Source organism: Arctopsyche grandis, chromosome 12 (genome assembly GCF_051622035.1).
Source record: "Arctopsyche grandis isolate Sample6627 chromosome 12, ASM5162203v2, whole genome shotgun sequence".
Classification (NCBI taxonomy): Eukaryota; Metazoa; Arthropoda; class Insecta; order Trichoptera; family Hydropsychidae; genus Arctopsyche; species Arctopsyche grandis.
The window spans coordinates 17,084,252-17,106,964 of NC_135366.1; the positions used below are offsets into that span (position 1 = coordinate 17,084,252).

At 32.9% G+C, this 22,713-nt stretch overlaps 2 protein-coding genes and 1 long non-coding RNA gene across 3 annotated transcripts in view; 1 reads left to right on the forward strand and 2 right to left on the reverse strand.

Moving 5' to 3' along the window:
- The window catches only part of LOC143920291 (uncharacterized), a 319,990-nt gene that overhangs the window by 18,825 nt on the left and 278,452 nt on the right, over positions 1-22,713 (forward strand). The gene's annotated exons all lie outside the window — the stretch shown is intronic.
- LOC143920299 (uncharacterized) overlaps positions 1-22,713 on the reverse strand; it is a 319,815-nt gene that overhangs the window by 18,649 nt on the left and 278,453 nt on the right. The gene's annotated exons all lie outside the window — the stretch shown is intronic.
- On the reverse strand, positions 4,596-9,283 carry LOC143920293 (trehalase-like). The gene is made up of 2 exons (XM_077443115.1): positions 9,183-9,283; positions 4,596-9,105 (listed from the first exon to the last, which is right to left on the reverse strand). Exon 2 carries the CDS (start codon positions 9,084-9,086, stop codon positions 7,377-7,379), a length of 1,710 nt encoding a protein of 569 aa, XP_077299241.1. The 5' UTR covers positions 9,087-9,105; positions 9,183-9,283; the 3' UTR covers positions 4,596-7,376.

Genomic DNA, 22,713 nt, shown 5'->3' on the forward strand with positions numbered 1-22,713 from the left:
AACGCCAACCCCTCGCATTCTACGAACTGGTTTATTGTGTTTTTAGGTCACACCCAGCACTACAGGTATTGCGAATACTGAGAACTACATATGTATATATATATATATATATATATATATATATATATATATATATATATATATATATATATATATACACGACGTACTACACGACGACGATTCTCAAACTCACTTATTACCTCTCCGAGGACCTTTTCACAAGGCAAGACGAATATTATGCTCGGCCACAGCTTGAATGTAACGAAGTCGACCTTATTTCTCTGTACTTAAAATAACTTTTTACTAATTTGGGTTTTCCCCAACTGCGCCCTTAATTGATACTCTTATAATTTTACTTCATCTACATACATATGGAGTGTAATAGAGTGGCGCGTTGGCCTGGAACTCGCAATGACTTACTTAATATGAAGAGTCTATGGAGGATTCAAAGTTTTCTATGAATATTGCATAATGAAATACTTCATACCACTTTGAATTCATGAGAAATTGTATAATATGTATTTATATATGTATATATTAGTTGAATGAAATATATATGTACACGTGTTACAGCCCAAGTGTTCCCTCCGAGTCGTTCATGAACGGTTCAGTGATTATTTCGGAAAAAGCGATCTCGCGCACGTCACTAAAATGTCGATAATGGAACATTTGCCGCCCAAAAACTAAATATTGTACTAACGAGATCTCGGGTGCAAGATATTCCGTATTCGCGAATTTTATGGCAACGATTGTCGCAATTTGTTCAATAATCCGTTTACCTTCATGAACATACTAGTTTGTTCATGAATGACCCGGTCTAAAGCTATCTTAAAATATTATACATTCACCAGATGTCGCAGGCACGCACATGCGACCAAAAATCGCAGCTACTAAATACATGCAACTGGTCTCTACGAGCAACGTGATTATCATAAAATAAAATACCTCAATGAACCCGTGCCCATTTTCTGCAGCTTAGTCGCACTTCATTACGTAACTAAGAGTGTCGAGCCATTGATTTGATAAATTTCTTGGGATGACTTATCAAATCGAGATGAATTTTATGATGTAGTCCTATACCCAATATTGTTGTACTGGGATGTACCCAATATCGTTGTTTACGCTTTTTTATTTTGCTTTTAAGCGCAACAACAAAGCCACAACACTACGCGTTTCTGTAAAATCTATTTTAAAACTGATAAAGTTGCGACTGTGTAGTCACAAGTGCGTGCACCGTAATATTTTTGTGCGATAGTTGCTATCACGCGAAAAAACGATCGCGCGAAAGAGAATCGTAAGTGCGTTAAGGTCTTTAGTTGTCAAAACGCCAAGTATTTAAAAGTGAAATCCTATGGAAACCATATTTCAATGATGCTATAATTCCCGCTTCCATTAATATCAAAAATATTGCAACCCAGCGTAAGCATATATAGTATGAATATATGTATGTACATAGCGAATGGGAAAAAGATGGGATGGGATTATACTTAGTAATTCTGATGATTTTCATTTCTTGAGAAATGAGAATTCTCAATTTAATTTAATCTCAAGAAATTTTGATAAATGAAAAAGTATCGTTTATTCGACATACATAATTGGATTCAAGTATACAAATACATATATGTTTTCGCATTATTGGTATGTAATTTTTGTATGTATTATCTTAGTGTATACATAATTAAAATAAAACTAGAAAAACATTTAAATTTTATTTTATTAATTAAAACGTTAATTTACATAACGATATCTCTTACAACGTTGATTTTATTTTATTATTGCATACTCGTACATATATATAAATTAATATTAGATAGGTTATTACATATTATTTTTAAAATACCCCTTTAAAAAATACACGCCATCTAAAATAGAATCAGATATCCTGGTTCTTTTTTTTTTTAAGAAATTTTCGGCCGTGGAAAAATTTCTCTCGTTTTGTGTTGACGTTGGTTTAATTGAAAACAAGGCTCAAATAAGCAATGTAAATTATTCACGTCGATTAAAATATACTAAATTCTTTCTCCATTAATCCGTAAGCTGTTGGTTTCTTTACATTACATTGTTTCAGACTGAAAGAAATTTATTTTTCTAATTATTATGTTAATGTTAAACTTTCGATTTCTTCAATATTGATTCGGATAATTCAATAGAGTAACAAAGATCATTAGAATGCCGATTCCCACGGTTTATTTTTTCTCACGGGTTTCTATAATCACCAAAGATACTGCCGGCCGGGTAAAGTGATAGAAATAAATAGTATTACGGTAAATGCATTCAGAGGACAAGTGAGAGTAGTCAGAAAATATTGTTTGCGTATTTCTAAAGATTGACGCGTTTGCAATGTCCAGATCAAAATGAGATAAAGATCAATTCAGAGAGAAGTCAAAATAAAATAAGAAAAGAACACAAGATAAGGCACGATCGAAAGTTAAAAATTTGCAAACAATTTTTCATCATTTGCAGACCCCTTAATAAAACCGTCTAAGAAGTATGCACATTAGATATATGTAAACCCGCCCGGCAGTGGTTGTAATTTTTTTGAAAATCTTCGAAAAAAAATATTTTTGTATAATAAAATATGTTTATAAAAATTCTCGAGAAATTATAAAATTTCTCAAGAAATGACAATTCTCAATTTGGCATTTTTTTTGAGAAATTTTCTAGAAGGAACACTAAGAATACTTATGCCTAATAGTTTGTGGAATAAATTTACAAACGACTGAACAAACTTAGTCATTTGTCAATTTATTCTTTTGTTTAAACAATAATTAGGGATTGCAATTTACCGTAAAATTTCATTTACCGGTAAACGGTATACAATTTTCCACACTACCGGTATACCGGTATTTGCCGGTAAATGATTTTTTTTATCTTGAATTGTACATTTGGTATGTGATTACTTTACCAAAAAACATCAACGTAAATCAAATCGCAAATACGTAATTTAAAATAAATTTCAGGTGAATAATGTCATATAAACATTTATTTAGTCCATTCGTAATAATTGATAATATTTAACTTTTATGTTTTAACCAATCATATTAATTTATTTATTAATTACGATTTAGTTGGTCGGTGTTGGTACTCTTAAGCAAGCATTAGCGTAGCCACTCTTACGAATGTATCTTTTTGACATTTAATACTGAAAATTCCAGACTACCTAATCCAAAATACGTCATTTGCATAGATTTTTAATGCATTAATATGTCTGTATATGTAATTAATTTTCGATAAATATAATTAATTAAAGTTAATTACCGATGGCCAAAAATTGATGATTAATATACCGGTATTGCTGCCCCTAACTATAACTTACCAAAATGGGTCATGTATGAACAGAGTACGTTCATAAGCGAACAAAATCTACACTTGAGCTGTAACATATATGTACACTTATTTTTTTTGGTCGTATTGATTTTGACGTTTAAAAATAAGATCTCAAATGTGTACCTACTTTAAGCACGTTAACATATTCGAAAAACCTTTCATGTGCTTTTTTTAAGTAAGTCTCCCCCCGTCACCCAATTATGTTAGATTAGTTTTCCCGAAGAAAAAATCTTGGAATGCGTGCCTAACATTTCCTTATAGATATTTGCAATTTTTTCATTCAAATGTGGTCTAGCCACTTGGTTGTAAATTCAATAATTATTCATCTCACGCACGTCTTGAATTTATCTGATTATATTTAAAAATTCTATCTACGATATCACGTGGATAAATTTGTACGATGGCTCTATAGGGTTTTGTTACACCTGTGCTGGAAACAGTTAGGGTGACGTATATTGAATTTCTGCTCGCTCAGTCGCTGTTTGGAGACAGTGAACAGGGTGTCCATAAAATTTTGCGTGGAGGGGTGCTCTAGAAATAAATTCAGCCCAGTTTCATCCGAGTGGATTGCCACGGTTGCGGCTCACGAGACGAATGAATGTCGGCTAAATAAACGTCAAACGTAGGTATACAGACAGTTAAAGAAGTCTCCCTTTCTTGTTAACGAAAACTTGGCGAATGAGTTTTTTATAAGGCGAATGCTAGACGTATCCACAATTTTCCCAGGGAATACATTACAACCATATGCTATTCAAAACCGTGCTGAGAAATATCAGAGAAATTACCCTTTCTAGGGTAAGCGGAAAAAAATAGAAAATCCAAGGCGGCCAGTAGGGAAATTTAGAGCTTTTTTTAATATACATATGTACGTACATACATATACCTAAGCGTAGGCGATTGTAAAAGTTTCGAAGACATAAACGTATTGAAGCGTTTGAAGTCATTATTGAAAATAATGGATCCAACTCGTTGGAATAAAAGTGTATGTTTTTCGTGAATTTATAAACGCCTTTCGAAGTGTATATTTTATATATTATATAAATGTATTGTTTGTATTCGAAATCCACTTTAAAATAACGGTTTAAGTATTTTGAATTGTCACGATTTACTCAATGATTGTTATTAGGCAAGTTTGTGCGTCGTTATTCTGACACTTTAACTTTTGCAATTACGAAAGTTCAAAGTTGACAATTTCGATTTGTAGCTCTTATTTGACTTTGACGATTTATTTATAAATTAATATTAATTTTTATTTTATTTTTCAATATATGTATACACTATGTCGAACGCTATTTCCTATTAATTGTTTTTAAGGCATATTTTAAAAATTATATTGGCTAGGTTTTAATTATACAGCACTGCACGTCAACAGCTCACCACAACACTGCATGGAAAATACTACTTCTATTCCAGTGGCGTGTGGTGAAATTCTTTCTCTTTTTGTTGTACAGCCTTGCTTAATCTGCGCGAACAAGATACAAGGGGAACAGTCTGTTCGTTTTGTATCCTGCTCGCGCACATTAAGTAATGCCGTATGACAAAAAGAGAGAGAATTTCACCGCACGCCACTGTTCTATTCATACTATACAACACCGTTTTCAGCACGTTCATACTTGTTTTAGACGAGTGTAAGTCAAAATCGGCTTACATATGTATACATATGTACATATATTAATAGCGCAATATTGCTTTCGTCATATCGTCGAGTCAATATTGTCACAATATGACGTTTCCGAAAATATCTATAGATCGCACATTCATTATTATGTGTGCACTCGCCACTATGACGTCATGTCATGCATGAATATTTCCACATTGCCAAAGAAAACTGGTTCTACTTGATACTATTGCGTGGACGTGAAGAGGGGTTTCCAAGATCGGAAAGAAAGATGCAGCTAGTGTAGAGGTTCTTTATTAGTCTGCACTCGTCGGCCATCCAGCTTCGAATGCTCTATGGTCCGAAAGCACCCAATATTTATACTCATCGGGCGCTCTCCGTGCACAGATATTATTGCTCGATGGTTCGCGAGATCCTATTGGCCGTTCTACACGACTCCTCTATTCGCCGAGGCCATTTTGGCGCTAACGCGAGATCAGGTGATCAGCGCTAGTACACCATATTTTCGGTAACATTTACTGCTGTATAATATGAATAGATCGTGTCGGATACTGCTGTTTCGATACGCCACATATGTATGAATGTATATGTCATAGTGAAATTACATTTTCACTGACGTTTCAGTGAAATCGTAACCAGTTACATTTTCAGGGTTAGTTTTATTCATTTAAGATTAGATTGTTAGGGTTGGTATTATTTAAGGGTTAGGATAGGTTAGGTTAAGTAAGGGTTGGCCCTATTTATTTAAGATTGGGTTGTTAGGGTTAAATTCATATAGTTAAACGTTGTAGATTCATTGTTTGATATATTTTCACTGCTTGAATTAGTGAAAATATATTTTTACTAGTGAAAATATATTTTCACTTGAAATATACTTTCACTGTAACATATACATACATTATGGTGTATCCATATAGAATGTACTTAAGAATATTTTTCGTGCTGCTTTTTACGTTTAGTTGCCGGTCTGTCCAGTAGTATACATATATAAACGAACATTTAAACGTATAGGAAATAAATATTTTGAAATTATATTTGCGACAAAATAATTGTAAATATCCCGTGATATTCAGCCTTCATGAGATAAAATCAATGCAATCATAATCATCATCATATCCGAAATCTCCTAGTATATGTGTATATGTATGTATGTATGTATATAAAAAATGTTTATATTTTTATTATGTCTTATATAATTACATCTAAATGTGGCCTCAAATGAATCGTTTCGAACCGATGGACAGCAATGGAAACGTGTTGGCGATGATTTCTTCCGATCAATGATTATGGCATTCGATTGAAATATAATATAAATAGCTAATTGTTATTCCGATAATAGCGCTTCTTGGCTGTATCGTTGTGAACGTATGAATGTGGTATGCGTCGTTGTATTTTTTTTTCTTCTTCTTTTGAACGAGATAAAAGTTGGTAATGGCACACAACAGCACAAAAGAAAAGCGCTTTTCGCAGCTCGAGATTTTAAAACGTGCCGATACTAAAATCTTATGTAGCTTTATGCTCAAAACCAACCAAAGAACTTTCACATTATACGTATAGGCTATTTTTATACCTGACAACGATAGAAGTGTTATGAAAAAATTAAGGAAAAAACGATTCTTTAGTCATAAATGTATAAAGATATTTATGTATATAGGTAGTTGCCGTCAACCAAATTTTTTTTAAATTATCTCATTAAAACAAGTTTTGTCTTAACATTATTTGCATACACAGTTATCGTTGCTAAGGATAAGCTTATACGGGTTTATTATTATGCATAACTGCTATTTTGAGTTTGATATTCAACTTAATTGATAAATAAAAATGCAAATGTATTCTTTTTTATTATTCATTCATTTGATTTTTTTTAATTTTAAATTTACAATAAATAAATAACCGCATTTCATAATAATTAATTGTCAGACAGAAAAAAAAAGTTTCAATCATAAACAACTATTGATATTCAATTTATCCCCAGTATCTAATTGACATAACAATATAGCATTATACATATACATCATCACATTTATTACATCCGTTATCATTTCTCTTATCAAATATACAGTACATAAAGTAATGCCAAAACATATTACGTTCAATTTTATTGATGGAATTGAAACGTATTTATCTATATTTCTTACATGAACAAAATTAAGAATTCATGGATACAATTCATAAATAAATACCTGTTTGCTATACTTATAATACAATATAAGTAGATATACATAGATTTGTACTTATCTTCGATAACGTATCATAAATGCAAAACACATATTTCTAATAAGACCCGAAGAAACTAACGTTCTACTGAAATGCACAAGTATGAATTTATTAGCATTATTCATCGATATTTATCACAATGTGAACTTTTGAACTATTCTTTCTTTATCTCTAATGCGTATATACACATATAAATATTAACAACTAATAATAATCAATGCTCACCAAATTGACTAGATTCTTCAGAAGACATAATATCGCCGTACTGATCTAACATCTCCAAAACAACTCCGTTGGTCCAACCGAAACCAGATTGAACTACATATTCACCTCCACCACCATATTCCCCAGGTCTCTCGGCGTCATACTTTTCGAACATCTCTTCGCTTTTCTTGAACCCTTTATAATTAGCTCTGACCCACTTCTGAGCCATCTCCAAAGCCAGCTCATTACTCTCTTCCGAGTTTATATTCTTTAACGCTTGGACTACCATTGATTGAAGTGGAGGCCAAGCGTTGGGTAAATCCCATTGTTCTCCGGTCCTTGACACCGATGAGGGTATACCACCTGGATACGACAATCCTCCAGATTGCTTCAGATATTCTACCACTTTTGGACCGTGTTGTTGTAATTTGTCAGTATCGACACAGTCCATCCACAGTGGAGCCACATTAGAGGGGTAGAAATTCCTTCTGTGCTGGTTCAATTCATTGTCGAAATCATACCACACTCCATCTTCTTCATTCCATAAAACAATGTCAATGGCTTTTCTCATATATTCAGCCAGCATCCACCATTTTTTTGCGGCTCTATTTTGTCCTAGCATACTGTTAAAGTCGCCTACTGTCTCCAGAGCTGCTGCATAAATGGCGTTCAAATCTACCGTAATAAGTCGTCGTGTCTTCACATCGGTCAAATTTCCATCATTAGTTCCGTTCTCGTTTATGAACCATCTCGATGAAAAGTCCCATCCGCTTTCAGCAGCGCTTTTAATGTCAGAGTAAAACTCCTGCTGCTTTCCACTATCTCTTATTTCACTAGCGAATGCGAAATCTTCAGCGTATGATTCCGGTCTAGGTCCTTCACTTTCGGCAGAGTATCTCAGTAGGACATAGTTTTTTTCATTAACTACTACTTCTACCATTCTATTTTCACTCCAAAAATATAACTCTTCTTCTATTGTCGGTAGATTTGACCGTAGCCAATCTGTGTCGTTTGTTGCTTTTATATATTTTGAAACCATAGCCGTAAGTAGTGGAGGTTGACTTCTCTCCGAATAATAAACTCTACTTCCATTAGGTATGTGCTTGAACATTTTCACCAAATGGAGAAAGTTTTCAATCATACCTTTAGCTGTTTCAGTCATTCCACTCAATATGAGTCCTTCAATTATCCAATAAGAGTCCCAATAGTAAACCTCCTTAAATCTACCTCCAGGGATGATGAATCCGTTCGGAATTGATATTAAACTGTGACGATCCGGAAATTCCGCCACTTCAGGACCAACTTTCCTGGCCAACGTCGGCCAAATGCCCACTAAATCTTTCGCGAAATTTCGAAAATTTATATCCTTTATCTTATTCAAAAGAGGTGGGTCAGATTGAAAATCGGTCGGCGTCCATTTCATCAATTCGTTTCCTTCTTCAAAATGTTCGCTCACGAACTGTTCCAACTGAGTCTTCGTGGGGTTGTTATCGGTGGTGTTGAGCAGTTCGTCGAAATCTTCCAATGTTTCATTTTGGGATTTGATCATTTTGAGATCGACGAAAGTCTTCGAATCTCGGAAAATTCGCGCTGTTTGAACCGCATGAAGTAGAGGTCCCTTGCAATATACATCACTGGAGCAGGTCGGTGGCAAAGCGCTCTGACAAAAACAGAAGCAGAACAAACTCAGAAAAAGTAGAAATGCAGTCGATTGAGCCATTTTTCACTTCAAGTTTTACCTGAAAAAACAAATGTAAATTTGTTAATAATTAAACAAGTAAATACATACAATGTCACAATAAAATAATATGTGTACTTATGTATGAAAGATGTATTTTGCAAATGTCAAATGACATTTGCGTGGAAACAAGTGTACGACCACTTGGTGTCAACGGTTTGACAACAACTGGCTGTATCGTCGCAAACACCGTATGATTTATACTCATTAACTTATCAGCGCTCCTTCAACGAAAACGTCGTTATCTCAACGCGAATCATTCAAATTTGCGAAACGGAAACTACCTTCACAATACTACATATAAGGAAGTTTGAATATTAGTATTTTTTTTATTCAGATTACTTCGTCGTTTTGTATATTTATTTGTACTACAGCAGCGTGAAAACGTAAATAAGTACGTAACACGTATGATATAAGTGCGTATATTACAATATCAGAACAAGTGATCAATAATAGTATTTTTTTATAAAAACATTAGTGGACACTGTGAAAGTATATTCACAGTGTCCACTAATGTATATTCACCAGATAAAGTCAGCAAATAAACAGTCGTCTATATATAGCCGCTATAAATACGATTGTGAAAAAGATCAGGTAAAATCCACAAAATATTTCATACGTAATTGAAAAAAAATTTAAATGAAAGGCACGTAGTGATTATGGGAGACAACCAACTTCTTCAAAGTAGAAAACACTTCCCCGAATTCAACGTACTAAATCAGGATATGTTTTTGAAATATTCTGTATACATATGTACATACGTACAAACATATGTATGTACATATATTTTATATCAATGAATTTCATATATTCTGTATGTGGAATTCTATATCCAGCAGCATGGACTAGTGCTTAGCATATATGCCGAACATAGTGGTCACGAGCTCGAGTCCCACTGGTTCCTGCTGGCCAGACCTTGGTTTGTGACTCCAGATCGATCGTTTCCAATCAGATTTTATCAATTTATCTGATTTTCATTGAAGCGGTCCCAACAATTTGGCCACCTTTAACATTTCTCTCAATTTTCGAGTATTCGGCATCACGAATTTCACTGATTCGTATAAAAATTCTGCAGTTTTTCAGCATTTGACGATTTATATAAAAAAATGCTCCGAAAATGTAAGTTTATAAAAAAATATATATCAATAGATGTCTTTATGATGCTTTGTTAAAATTATTCTAAAATTATCGATTTTTGTAATTGGCCAGGAAGGCACATTGGGGCTTACCTGTTAGGCCTTCCTGGTATATATGTATGTAAAAATAAAATAAAACATCAACTGAAATTTTACTATGTTCGTATTGGGATGTCCCGTGGTCGCACCAAATTTTTCTTCGATATGATTTTAAATTAATTTTTATTTGCGTTTTTTAGATGAGGAGGATTTTTTTTTAGAGTTTCAATAATGTAATAACCCGTAATTTAGATTAAAGATTAATCGTTAATTAATTCATACGTATTGTATTTATTTTTTCCAATTTCCTAATATATAAACAATATATTTATCAAAAACGCAATCCATAGTTAAATATTATATATAGGTATAATAGGTATACATCCTTGTATAAGTAATTCGACTGTTGAATCTAATTCAACCGAAATTGGCCCTTGTAAATTCAAATATTCGAATTCTGTAGACCAGTACCATCTCAAAATGTTCTGCCGTGTTCAATTATACCGATTTCTACATTAAAATTCAAACGGTGACAAAAATCGGTTATCCATTAGGCAGAATGTAACCTCATCAATCATAAAATTTCAGTGTCGTACTTTATTATTTACGTTCTGGTTAAAGTGTTGCTAAATGAAAACGATGGAATCTTTCAATATTGATTGATTTCTACTGTGTCATATTTCACTCTCAGCATCGTATTTTTTCCTGAAACAATGTTATCTATACATACTATCTAGAACTATGTAGGTGATCGTTGAGATTGAAGAGAATTTCTTGAATCAACTTGTGTTCATTTTGATGAAAAACAAAGTAATTGGACATGCATAAGTGTTTTTGATACTTAAGTATCTTTTGAAGTAAATAATGTATATATACATAATATACATATAAATCAACGATATATTGATATGTTTTCAACGATTGATGATATATTTTCCTGTGAAAATTTTATTTCTGAAAATCTTGAAATGCACATTTAGTAGAGTACTTCTTCAGTTTTCCACGTCATTAACTTCATTTCAGTGTCGCGAATGATGTAAAATTATGTCATTATTTTAATAATTTTGACGACAATTCTGAGATGAATCCATATTGTAATTTTTCAACATAGTTATGTACATACAAAATCGTATATTTTATTATATTAAATGAAACTGAATTATAAAAAAGAACATCAATCACAATTTTTTTTTTGATTATAAGTAAGGTCTTTGACACTTGTGTTTTACAATCAAACGCTTAATTTCACAAAGTTAGCCATGACCCACAGCTTTAAAATATATTTCTCAATACAACTGTAATGTATATAATTTATCAAGGTAAATGCCGGAGCGATAAGTCAGACCGTTACGGTTCATTTAAAATAAATCTGTGAGGAAAAAGCAGCAAAAATTTAAGGAAGGAAAAAAATGTAAGGAAAAAATTTCGATTCAAATATGATATTTTTTTCGTATTATAACACTTACAAATATATACTAAGAAAACCGTAACGGCTAGCAAAAAAGTTATTACTATGGGTAAACGAGGCTCGATTTTCCATAAAATATGCGCACACATACATACACAGCTTTTTTGAAAACGCAAAAAACTTAATCCGCAATTGATACCTGATATTTCATAAGTCCAATTTTACTATGTACTACACATCCAAATTTACTATGCCTATACGAATAATCCCAGTAATGAAATTGGCACTGGAACGATGGAATATCATTATCAATCTCAAAGTTTAAATTTCTCACGAAAGCAATACTGTATCTGTTGATATTTCATACATCGTATACCTATAGAAAAAAAGGTCCATTTATATTATCCAGCACTGCACAATACTGCACGGAAAAGACTACTTCTATTCATACTATACAGCACCGACCGTTTTTGGCAAGTCAATAATGTCACAATATGACGTTTAACACTTTCATTAGTACGGGTGCACTAGCCACTATGACGTCACGTCGTTCGTGAATATTTCCACATTGGCTAAATAAAACCGATTAATTGTTCGATATGTTTCGCTGACTGTATAATACGCCACGTACAAGTCACGGAAGATATGAATGTGTCCATACAGAGTGTACTGAAGAATATTTTTTGTACTGTTGTTTACGTACAGTAGTTGGCTTGAGCTGTATTGGTATAAAGGAACCTAAAATGTAAATGTATCGTAATATATGTATATGTAGGTATATATTTATATATGTATAAATATACATATGTACATACACATAGACTGCTCGAATTTCGTATATTAAATTTCGATGTTTTCGAACGGTTTCGCAATTTATTCTCGTGACGTCAAACCCCTCTCAGAAAATGATTTTTATTTTTGTTTTTATTATTTTGTAACTTTTCATTTTTCGCCCACAAAGCGAAGTATGCGTTTGATTTTCGGTATACCTATATACACATACATACATATACATTGTGCCATTGTCTTGTTTTCGCTCGGAAACATATTGAAATCTCAGAAACAGCACTGCGCCCTGCGACCGTTGGATTTTCGTGGGATTATTATTTTTTTCTTCACTTCCGGTGCGAATACATTTTCTTTTCACTGTCAAAAATATACGCAGACACTTTTAGTATTCCACCAGTGGCGTTCAAACAGGTCGAATAAATATATATGACTTTTCCAATAACAAAAATTGATGCGGCATAAATTTCATACTTTTTTTCATGACTGTATTTGCTATCGATTCAATTAGCCGTATACAGACCGCACACGTATCTAAAACAAATACTACATTATTCAATTTCCATGGTTTATACATTTGTATATCCGATGTAGAAATAAAAATACGTTAGATTAAATAAGGTCCATCAAAAATTCGATTTACTAACTAAAAAAATATGATGGTTGGATTTTTACTGCCTCATTCTGTTGTTTATTTCAATTACATCCTCAGAAGACAAAGATACATCATCTGACTGGACTATACTTCACTAAATAATTCACTGTGACAGATATAAAATCGAGAACGGTAATTGGATGTGAACAGCATTCGTGCTATTTCATTTTTATCCTCTGTAGTCAACGATAAGAAATTATCGATAATAATATTTTCTGGATAATCTGTGTATGTACCAATATACAAACATATCATGATAAATTATATATAATTAATTAAAGTCAAGCAGCCATTGAACTATCATTATAGCTCAGCGGTTATATTATAATGTTATCAACTGAAGGGTGATGGATTCAATCCCAGACCTGGTGTTGCTGGCCAAACCTTGGATATATTATATGTAGGTACATGTGTGATTCCAAGTCGATCGTTTTCTATCAAATTTTGCCAATTTATCTGATTCCAAACAAATTGACAACCTATCCTCATTTGTCATAATTATTTGATATTTATAATAATAATAATATTATAAATTTATATAAAGTACATATGTACAAACTTGTAACCTTGAGGCAAAAACCGTAATACCAATATGGAAAATATTATATGAGCTTTTAAATTAACTCTTTTTTCATAAACATGCGAATAAAACAATGTACGTATTTGTTTTCAGCGTATATTTAGAATTGTTCTAAATTACAATAGCTACGTTTTGATCAGCAGTAAGTACATAGGTAGCGGAATAAACGACATTTGAACTTGAGAAAGTGATGATGCATCAAATATGATTTTTGCATCTTCAAATGCCGATTACTCCTACGACTTGCTACTTATTACAATGTAACTATTGTGGGATTTACTTTTTATAATCTAGAATTATGGATGTATGAATGATTAGGTTGGCATGCATTAATTGAAGAATAGTTAAGTTGTCATACTGTACATGTGACGCTCGACGGGCAGTTCGTTTTTGGCTCTCCGAGCAATAAACAATATTTAAACTGCCCAACGAGTTTCATTTTGCTCTGCCGCCTATGTTCACTGACAAGCAGATCTTACATTTTGGGTATTCGTCCGGAGTGGAGAAGGAATAAGAAGGATCAAAAGGAGACATGGAAGTACAGAGAAGGAGAATTCAGGGCGGACTCCACCCCGTTTCGTTTTCGTTTTTTAAGTTAACAAACGAAATCCAGAAACTAAAGCTTGTATTTTTTATTCATTCTAGATCAGTGCTACTCAAACTTTTTCAGTTGGCGGACCAGCATATATTTTTCAGTAATTCTCACGGACCAGCATCATATTTTTAAATAAAAAAGTTACATATGAATATGAGTGAAAATTTGTTCATATAACAAATAAAAAAAATATTAAATATAAATAGTAAAATTTATTTTGTTGAATTCAAAGAAGTAGAATATCTATATATCATATATGTACTTAGACAAAGATGAAAAATGAAAATGAAAAAAAAAACTAATGAGACATGAGCTTGTTTGTTATTAGATAACTCATCCAGTCGCGGTTTTATCGAAGTAAATTAATTCCACACGTAATGGATCATGAATATTTACACTATTACGATATTTTGTCTTTATTAAACTAATGGTTGCGTAGCCAGTCGCGTAAAGGTAAAAGAGTTTCAGTGCATATTCTTAAATATCTGGGAAGAATTTTGCTTTCAATTTGATCTAAAAGGACGCAAGTGAAGTTGTGGTTTCAAAACAATTTTTTAATTCTTCATTTGTAGTCAGATCAATTATTTTATCTTCCAAATTTATTAATATATACGTTATAATAAGCTATTGTTTTAATTTTTTATTTACTTCTTTGAGCACGGACCGGCTACCCCCGGTACACGGACCAGTACTGGGCCGCGTACCATAGTTTGAGTAGCACTGTTCTAGATACCACATCATTTTATTTTTCTTTGTATCTCTTCCATCCTCTCCATACAATAATCAACAATATAAAGCAAAAACAATTACAATTAGAGGTTCGGTGATTATTCCGCAAAAAGCAGTCTCACGCACGTTACTAAAATCTCGATCACCGAACATCTGGCACCCAAAAACTTCATTCAACTAACAAGAACTCAAGTGCCAGATATTCCGTATTCGTGATTTTCGTGGCAACGATTGTCGTGCGCGCCATCGCAATTTGCGCAATAATCCGTTTACCACAATTAGAACAGGTAACAAAAAATATTTGGTTAGTGAGTAAATGAGACAGTAAGACTGAACTGAACCTGGAGCGAGGGGTGAGGACCGAGGGGGTTGAAAACGGAGAGGGGGGAGATTATTAAAATAATGTTGCTAAGTGGCAAAATTCATCAAGATTTATTATAGTAGGAGCCACAATGCGATATGGCAACACTGACAATTTTCTGGCTGTCAAAATGAAATTATCATTTTTAAATGATATTATTGATCATCTTATAATAATCATCGACCGTTTCATTTTAATAACTAATTATTTAGTTTAACAACTGACCATTTAGTTTAATAACTGAGTATATGACAACTGATCACAGCGTACTGATCATTTAGATAATTATTGATAATTATCAATACTCACTGATAATTTCGAAATATTTTACTGACAATTTAGCTATTTTTTGTTGATGAAAAGCTGAATAAATTACTGATCAATCGATTAGAATATATGTATGTAAGAACAATAATAGTTCTGAGTACATTTTATATTAAAAGTTAAATGGAGAGAAATGGGTTTGGTGCAAACGATCGAAAAGCGCCAGACAGATTGAACCACAGATTAACTGGATGGCTGCTTTAAACGCAATTCTCGACTTCACGAATGAAAAATTGCACATCAGATGACGAGTTAACTTTCGATGTGCACAGATGCAATTATTAAAATGGTAATTATTAAAATTGAGTTGGATCTTTCTGGCGAGTTTTTAATAATTTAATAAGGAAAAATTCGGAACTAAAGTATCAGAAGCACAGAACGTATACAGGATAGGTATGTCGGGACTTCGGGTAGATTTCGCTTAGTGTAAGTGCGAGCAGTGCGCACGCATAAGGTACACGTGTCGTTAATCTGTGGTTCAGTCTGTCTGGCGCTTTTCGATCGTTTGCAGAGCAATATGTATTCGAAAGCACACACCAGTACATATATGTTTGTACATTGTAGATATGCAGGGCTTTTTTTTGAAAAAAAGGGTACTGGAACTCACTTATTGTCAAGTTTTTTATTGGAGAAGATTATATTCAAATTATATTATATAGAATATTCGTTTGAAACATGCTGAGACAAAAAGGTGCCGGAACGTCGTTTCACCGCGTTCGTTACATGGAAAAAAAAGCCCTGTGTATATGTATAATATATTCCATAAGAAAATGAAGATAATGTAAAATATAAGTAAAAACAACAACGATAAGGTTTACTATAAATGACATCAACCGCCTTCTTTTAGTCCCAAACTACTCTTAGACATATTTAGAATCCCTAGATAGAAATGAAAAGCGCCGATTTTTGTTATTTTTTTATATTTGGAGACTTCTTATTCCTGGCAACTGTCCCCGTGCTGCGTTTTCATTAATATTTGAACGCGTCCACTGAGACAGAGGAGCTTTCACTGAGTATTAAGCAATTCCATGTAAAATTCAGGCAAGAAATCTCGCTTCCGGCGGAATCGTCACAACGACGACCCTTGACATCTTCAGTTTCTCGACCTTCCGGCCCAGAGGAGTTCCGTTATTTCGAACACCTTCGTCCTACTCTGCCACCTTCGAGCGGCGACGCGACTCTGAATTCAAATATAAAATATCGACCTCAAAATGTGACCCTCGTACGAAACAAATTTGCATCACGTATCGTAATTTATACGGCGAACAATAAATATTTGAATATTCTTACATACTAACTCGATGCGCAAGAACGTGTTCGATAACGATGGGTTCACTGCAGTCAGTTCAACAGCACACCGCAATTCTCCAATTTCGATTAGCATACACAATAACGGTTTTTTATTATTATTATAGTTTTCCGCGTGACCTTACACGTATAATCATTATAAACAGGTGTAAGCGGATGTGTCACGACGGTATATCGCGATGCGCTGGTTTTGCTTGGATATATAATAAATATGGTCATCTCTTTGACACACATTGATTTTATATTACATATTGCACATATATATAGGGTTGCCATTCGTCCCGTATATACGGGACATGTCCCGTATTTCACTACTCGGTCCCGTATTACAATTTGTCCCGTTTTCTCCCTAAACTTTTCTCCAAAAACAGACTGTCGATTTCTTTAACACTGCTGTGGAATACATTGATAAGTGGTCCCAATCATTCAAAAAATTTAATGCTTTCGATTGGATGACTCTCAAGCAAGTTCCTGAATGGGGGAATATAGAACGAACCGTTGAATATTTGCATGTAAGGAACATCGATGTTGGAAACAATGAGCTTCTTTTCAACCAGTTCGTATATTTAAAAGATTATTTAAATAAAAATAATACCAACGAAAACTGGGAGACAACGCTGAAAATGAGTATGGAAGAGAAATGGCAGAAGTTTTTTAGGGATACCAAGCATATTTAACAGAATTCATGTTTAATAAAACTATGTGAGTATATATTTGCCATTCCAGCCCACAATGCCAATGTGGAGAGAATATTTTCCCTGATGTCAACACAATGGTCGGATGAAAGAAATAAGCTGGCAGATTTGAGACAGTTGAGGCAATTTTGGTTTGCCAGTATAATTTTAAAATGACTTGCGCCTAATTTTATCATCATGTAAAAGAGGAAAACGATTTAATTAAAAAACGTTAAATCATCGTTAAAATACGATTGGGCTAAAAAAGACTATTTTTTTTAAATAAACTATTACCTACCTGCTTTTCCATGTTTTCTTTATGTAGCACTTAAATGTCCCGTATCAATGCTTGACAATTATGGCAACCCTACATACATATATACTGTGTAATAGTCCACTCCAATTGGTTCGTGAACTTACGAATTTGTTCATGCACGAACTATTAGTTTTAGTTTAAGTGCTAGCAGTCAAAAGTTATCTTCAAATACACTCACCAAGTGTAGCGTGAAACTTTTGGCTGTCAAAACCTTTAAGATGTCAAAACACCAAATATTTAAAGGGGAAATCTTGTGGAAACCACATTACATCATTGCTATAATTATGCCTAATAGTTTGTGCAAAAACTAACTACTTCGTTTGCCAATTTGTTGTTTTGTATAACTAGCCAGATTGGTTCGTGTGTGAACAAACTAGTATGTTCATGAACGAATGAAATGTACAATTGGACTGTAACATTATTTGCGTCTTACGACTTCTTTACAAAGTGAATAGTGAGTTTTCCCAAAAAAAAAACAACCCTATCCTATTCATTTTACAGAGTTAAAAAACGAGTCAAGATAAATCTAATATTTAAAAATATGTATAACATATTTTTTTATACAAAATTTAATATATTCTGTGAGTTGCTAGGTTTGTGACACAACTCGATGAAAAGGAAATGTTTACTTCCAATATTTGCGCTTACTGAATATGTATATAATATATGTATGTATATAATTTGATACTGTTGTGAGCTAAATTTGATACTAGGAATTTGTGGATTTTCTAGTTAACGTTGTCATAACCAGCGTTACGTTATTCTCTTACGTTAAGTAACTACAACAAAATTTAATGACGTTGCTTTAATAATGTAACGGTTGGGATATTTGTGCAAACTAAAGCATATTATGTAGAAGCGCCCTATTGTCATGTAACAACAGCATTTTAGTAACCAAATACAAAATCCAACTTAAAAGCTAGTTGTAAGTGGATGACAATATACATATGTATAACTTGAACAGTGAATTTGGTCGTCATAGCAAAGAAACTACATACATATGTACATATATTGCACACATACATATAGTGCACACAGGCCACTAGTTTATAATAATATATAGGTATATAAAAACGGACGCGATGTACGTATATACATATGTAGTACGTTTGGTGTACGCAATTATACATAAAATCCAACATGCATAAGAACTGTTTCCAAAATAATAATTTTTTCAACCATTTCAAAAACCAATTTTCATACTACATACATATAAAAATAATAATATTTAAATATCCCTGACAACCTGATTTTTTTATAGATAATGCTCGATTTGTTTATCATCGAGTATTATTTATTATAAATTTATCATAACATTCGAGATGTATAGAAATGTCAAGATGTTTCGAGGGGCAAAACAACGAATAAACGAACATGCAAGATCCAAAACCACCACAAATACCAAATAATACGGTACCTTTTATTCATTTTTTCCTAAAAAATATTACAATCCCAATAATTAAAAACCCATTTCTGGAAAGCGAAAGATTTTTTTATGCAGACATTTAACAACAGGGTTCAGGAAATTCAAAATTTCAACAATGGGTTTCCGGAAACCCTGGGAAACCCACTTGAAGACAACACTGCGGTATACGTGATCCCGTACTTGAGTATATGTATGTGAGCAAAAAATGCTCGAAATGTATAAAAATAATCATAATTTAATACACAATCCTTAATAAAAACAAACACTGCGATCGCTAAATTCTATAGACGAAATGAATTCCTCGCACCGTTTATTTATGACATTTTCTTTATTAAACGTTGCGAAAAATTTCCACAAACGATCAAAGGCTCGTAAAATAATATAAAATTGTAGGCCAATAGCTCGTGCATTTCTTGCAAAATTTAATAAAAAATGAACACAGCTACCATCCAACATAAACGAAAATCGCAATGATGAAACAACGGCAAAGGCCGGAAGGGGCGGGGGGTTGAAATAATACATCTCCCTTCCGACATAGCTCCCATGAAGTCTTACGACCGACGTAAAAAATAATACAAATAAAAAAAAAGTTTGTCCTTTTTACCTACAATAGTTCGGAGAACGTTCACCGTGATGAAACAATGGACGGGCGAAAAAAATAGCCCAACGCCGAATACACCGTTTCCACTGATGCGAGGATGAATAATGGGTTATTGAGGTGTCGCCATTTTCCAGCACACAAATGGCCGTCTACGTATACAAGTATATATGTATATATATCCATGTGCACCCGAGCAGATAAAATGTACCTTCGATATTAACGCGTCACCTTGCCACGATCGCCTTGCATATTTATGCGGCATAGCACCGTGATGTAATTACTGTTTCGATGGATTTCCCCTATTATATTAGTGTCCTTATCGCTCGCTCTAAATTTTATGGTGCGTGTTATGAAGATGGATCGAGGTAAAGGTTTTGGGAATGTCGCGACGGAAATGCACTCGGAAAATCGCACGCACTTTTCCATGAAAACTTGAAGCTATGCACGCGCGACAACACCGGTCTCGACTGATATTCGTCGTTGATGTCAGTCGTTAAGGTAATGTAGCAATAGCAATTTTCCGCTCGTTTTAAAATATACAACACGATCTACATAATCAAAAATAAAATATGTTTTGATGAAGGGTATTTTTTTTTTTATAAGATACTAGCTGAACCCGGCATGCGTTGCAATGCCGAAATAACGCATACAATTCCCGTTTCCGTCCCTGTTTCCATTCTCGTTCCCGTTCCCATTTGTCAGAACAACGCAGGCAGCGAATACCTTGGTCGCGACGCGAAAACATTTGAAATTATAGCGAATGACGCTCATTCCCGTTTTTCCCGTTTCCGTTCCCGTTTTTTTTTCACAGTAATCTTCCCGGACATGCATACAACATATTCTGAAAGTTCCATCGTAATCGGTTCAGTGGTTTAGGAGCTTATTCGAGACACACACACACACACAGACATTCATTTTTATATACATATGTACATATATAGATTCCAATTTTTAAAATATTTTTCTTAGTGAAAGCAATACACTTTTGTAATTGGGTCTATTTTATGTGTTGGATCAATATTATAAATACATATAACAGTTAAAAAAGGCGTTGCTAAACATTTTTTTTTTTTGATTTTTAGATAATACATTTTAGCTCTATTATAATCGTTTAATATATATAATATTATTTTGTATGTCTGTGTGTATGTATGTCTGTCTGAGATAACGCTCGCCGTAATATAATAGTCGTTTCGATTCGACATACATATGTACGTCACAGCTAAACCACTGATGTATATACGAATACGATAAAAAAATAAAAAAACTTATATATATATATATATATATGTATGTATGTATATGTCACAGTGAAATTATATTTCAAGTGAGAATATATTTTCACTGACGTTTCAGTGTAATTATAACCAGTTACATTTTCAGGGTTGGTTTTATTCATTTAAGATTAGATTTTTAGGGTTAGTATTATTTAAGGGTTAGGATAGGTTAGGTTAAGTAAGGTTTGGCCCTATTAATTTAAGATTGTGTTGTTAGGGTTTAATTTATAGAGTTAAACTTTGTAAATTGATTTGTTTGATATATTTTCACTGTTTGAATTGGTGAAAATATATTTTCACTAGTGAAACTATATTTTCACTTGAAATATGCTTTCACTGTATCAAATATACTAAATTCTAACAATGTATCCTCTTGGCAGAGAATTTACTGCCATCTATTGAAAATTTATTTAATTAATCAATTTTTCTATTGGTGTTTTACATATATTGTTTACATGTAGGTAGATAGGTAGTTTTTACCATTTTTTTTCATACTAAACAATTAAATATAAATATTAAATTAAATGTATTTAAAAGTTATTTGAAAAAAATTCGACCGCGTGGGGATCAAACACATGACCGATGACACATTTCATTTCATTTTTTTTTATTTAAAAACCAAATTTAATAAATTATGGAATTATCAAGAGTCATCATATCGATTTTAATTGCGTTTTCAATGACAACTATTTATTATTACTATTATACATACATACATCCAACTTTTATTTAATGTATGTATCAATTCTTTTTCCGATACCACCCGTTGAAATATCAACGGGCACAACAACTAGTACATAATATTGTCTAATCTAATGATCATCCTCCAATTTTTTTTCGTTAGTTTATATAAAACTAGTGGTTCCACGCAGATTCATAACATTCATTTTTTTTTATTAAATATACATATATAAATCGAATTTATTTGAATATTGAATATTCGAAAGTGTTTAATGTTTTAAAATATTTAGTATAACAATAATTTAAAATACTGGTGGCCTGTAATACGTTTATTCTGATTTTCCGACATTCTTGACATATCGAATTAAAGGAAGTGATAACAATTTTTTAATTAAATCAAACAAAAAAATTGTTTTCGGAACAGAAAATTGGACTGCCGTCACTTTCAAAAATAACGGCTCATTTAACGACAGCCAATCAGAAACAAATTTGACGACAGCTAATCAGGAAACGAATTACACACACAACGAAAGGACTTTGTTATACTTTGTTTATTTTGTTTCATGTACTTTGTTTTGTTTATTATACTTTGTTATACTCAAAAGATTTCATATCTTATTTTAGTTTGTACGGCGTAATAGGAAAAAAAGCTCAAAAACCTACTAACATTCGAAAAATATAAGATATTGATCAAAACTGTAGAAAGTATGTAT

Coding starts and splice junctions, on each gene's coding strand:
- LOC143920293 (XM_077443115.1), bottom strand. CDS start 9,086: ATGGCTCAATCGACTGCATTTCTACTTTTTCTGAGTTTGTTCTGCTTC.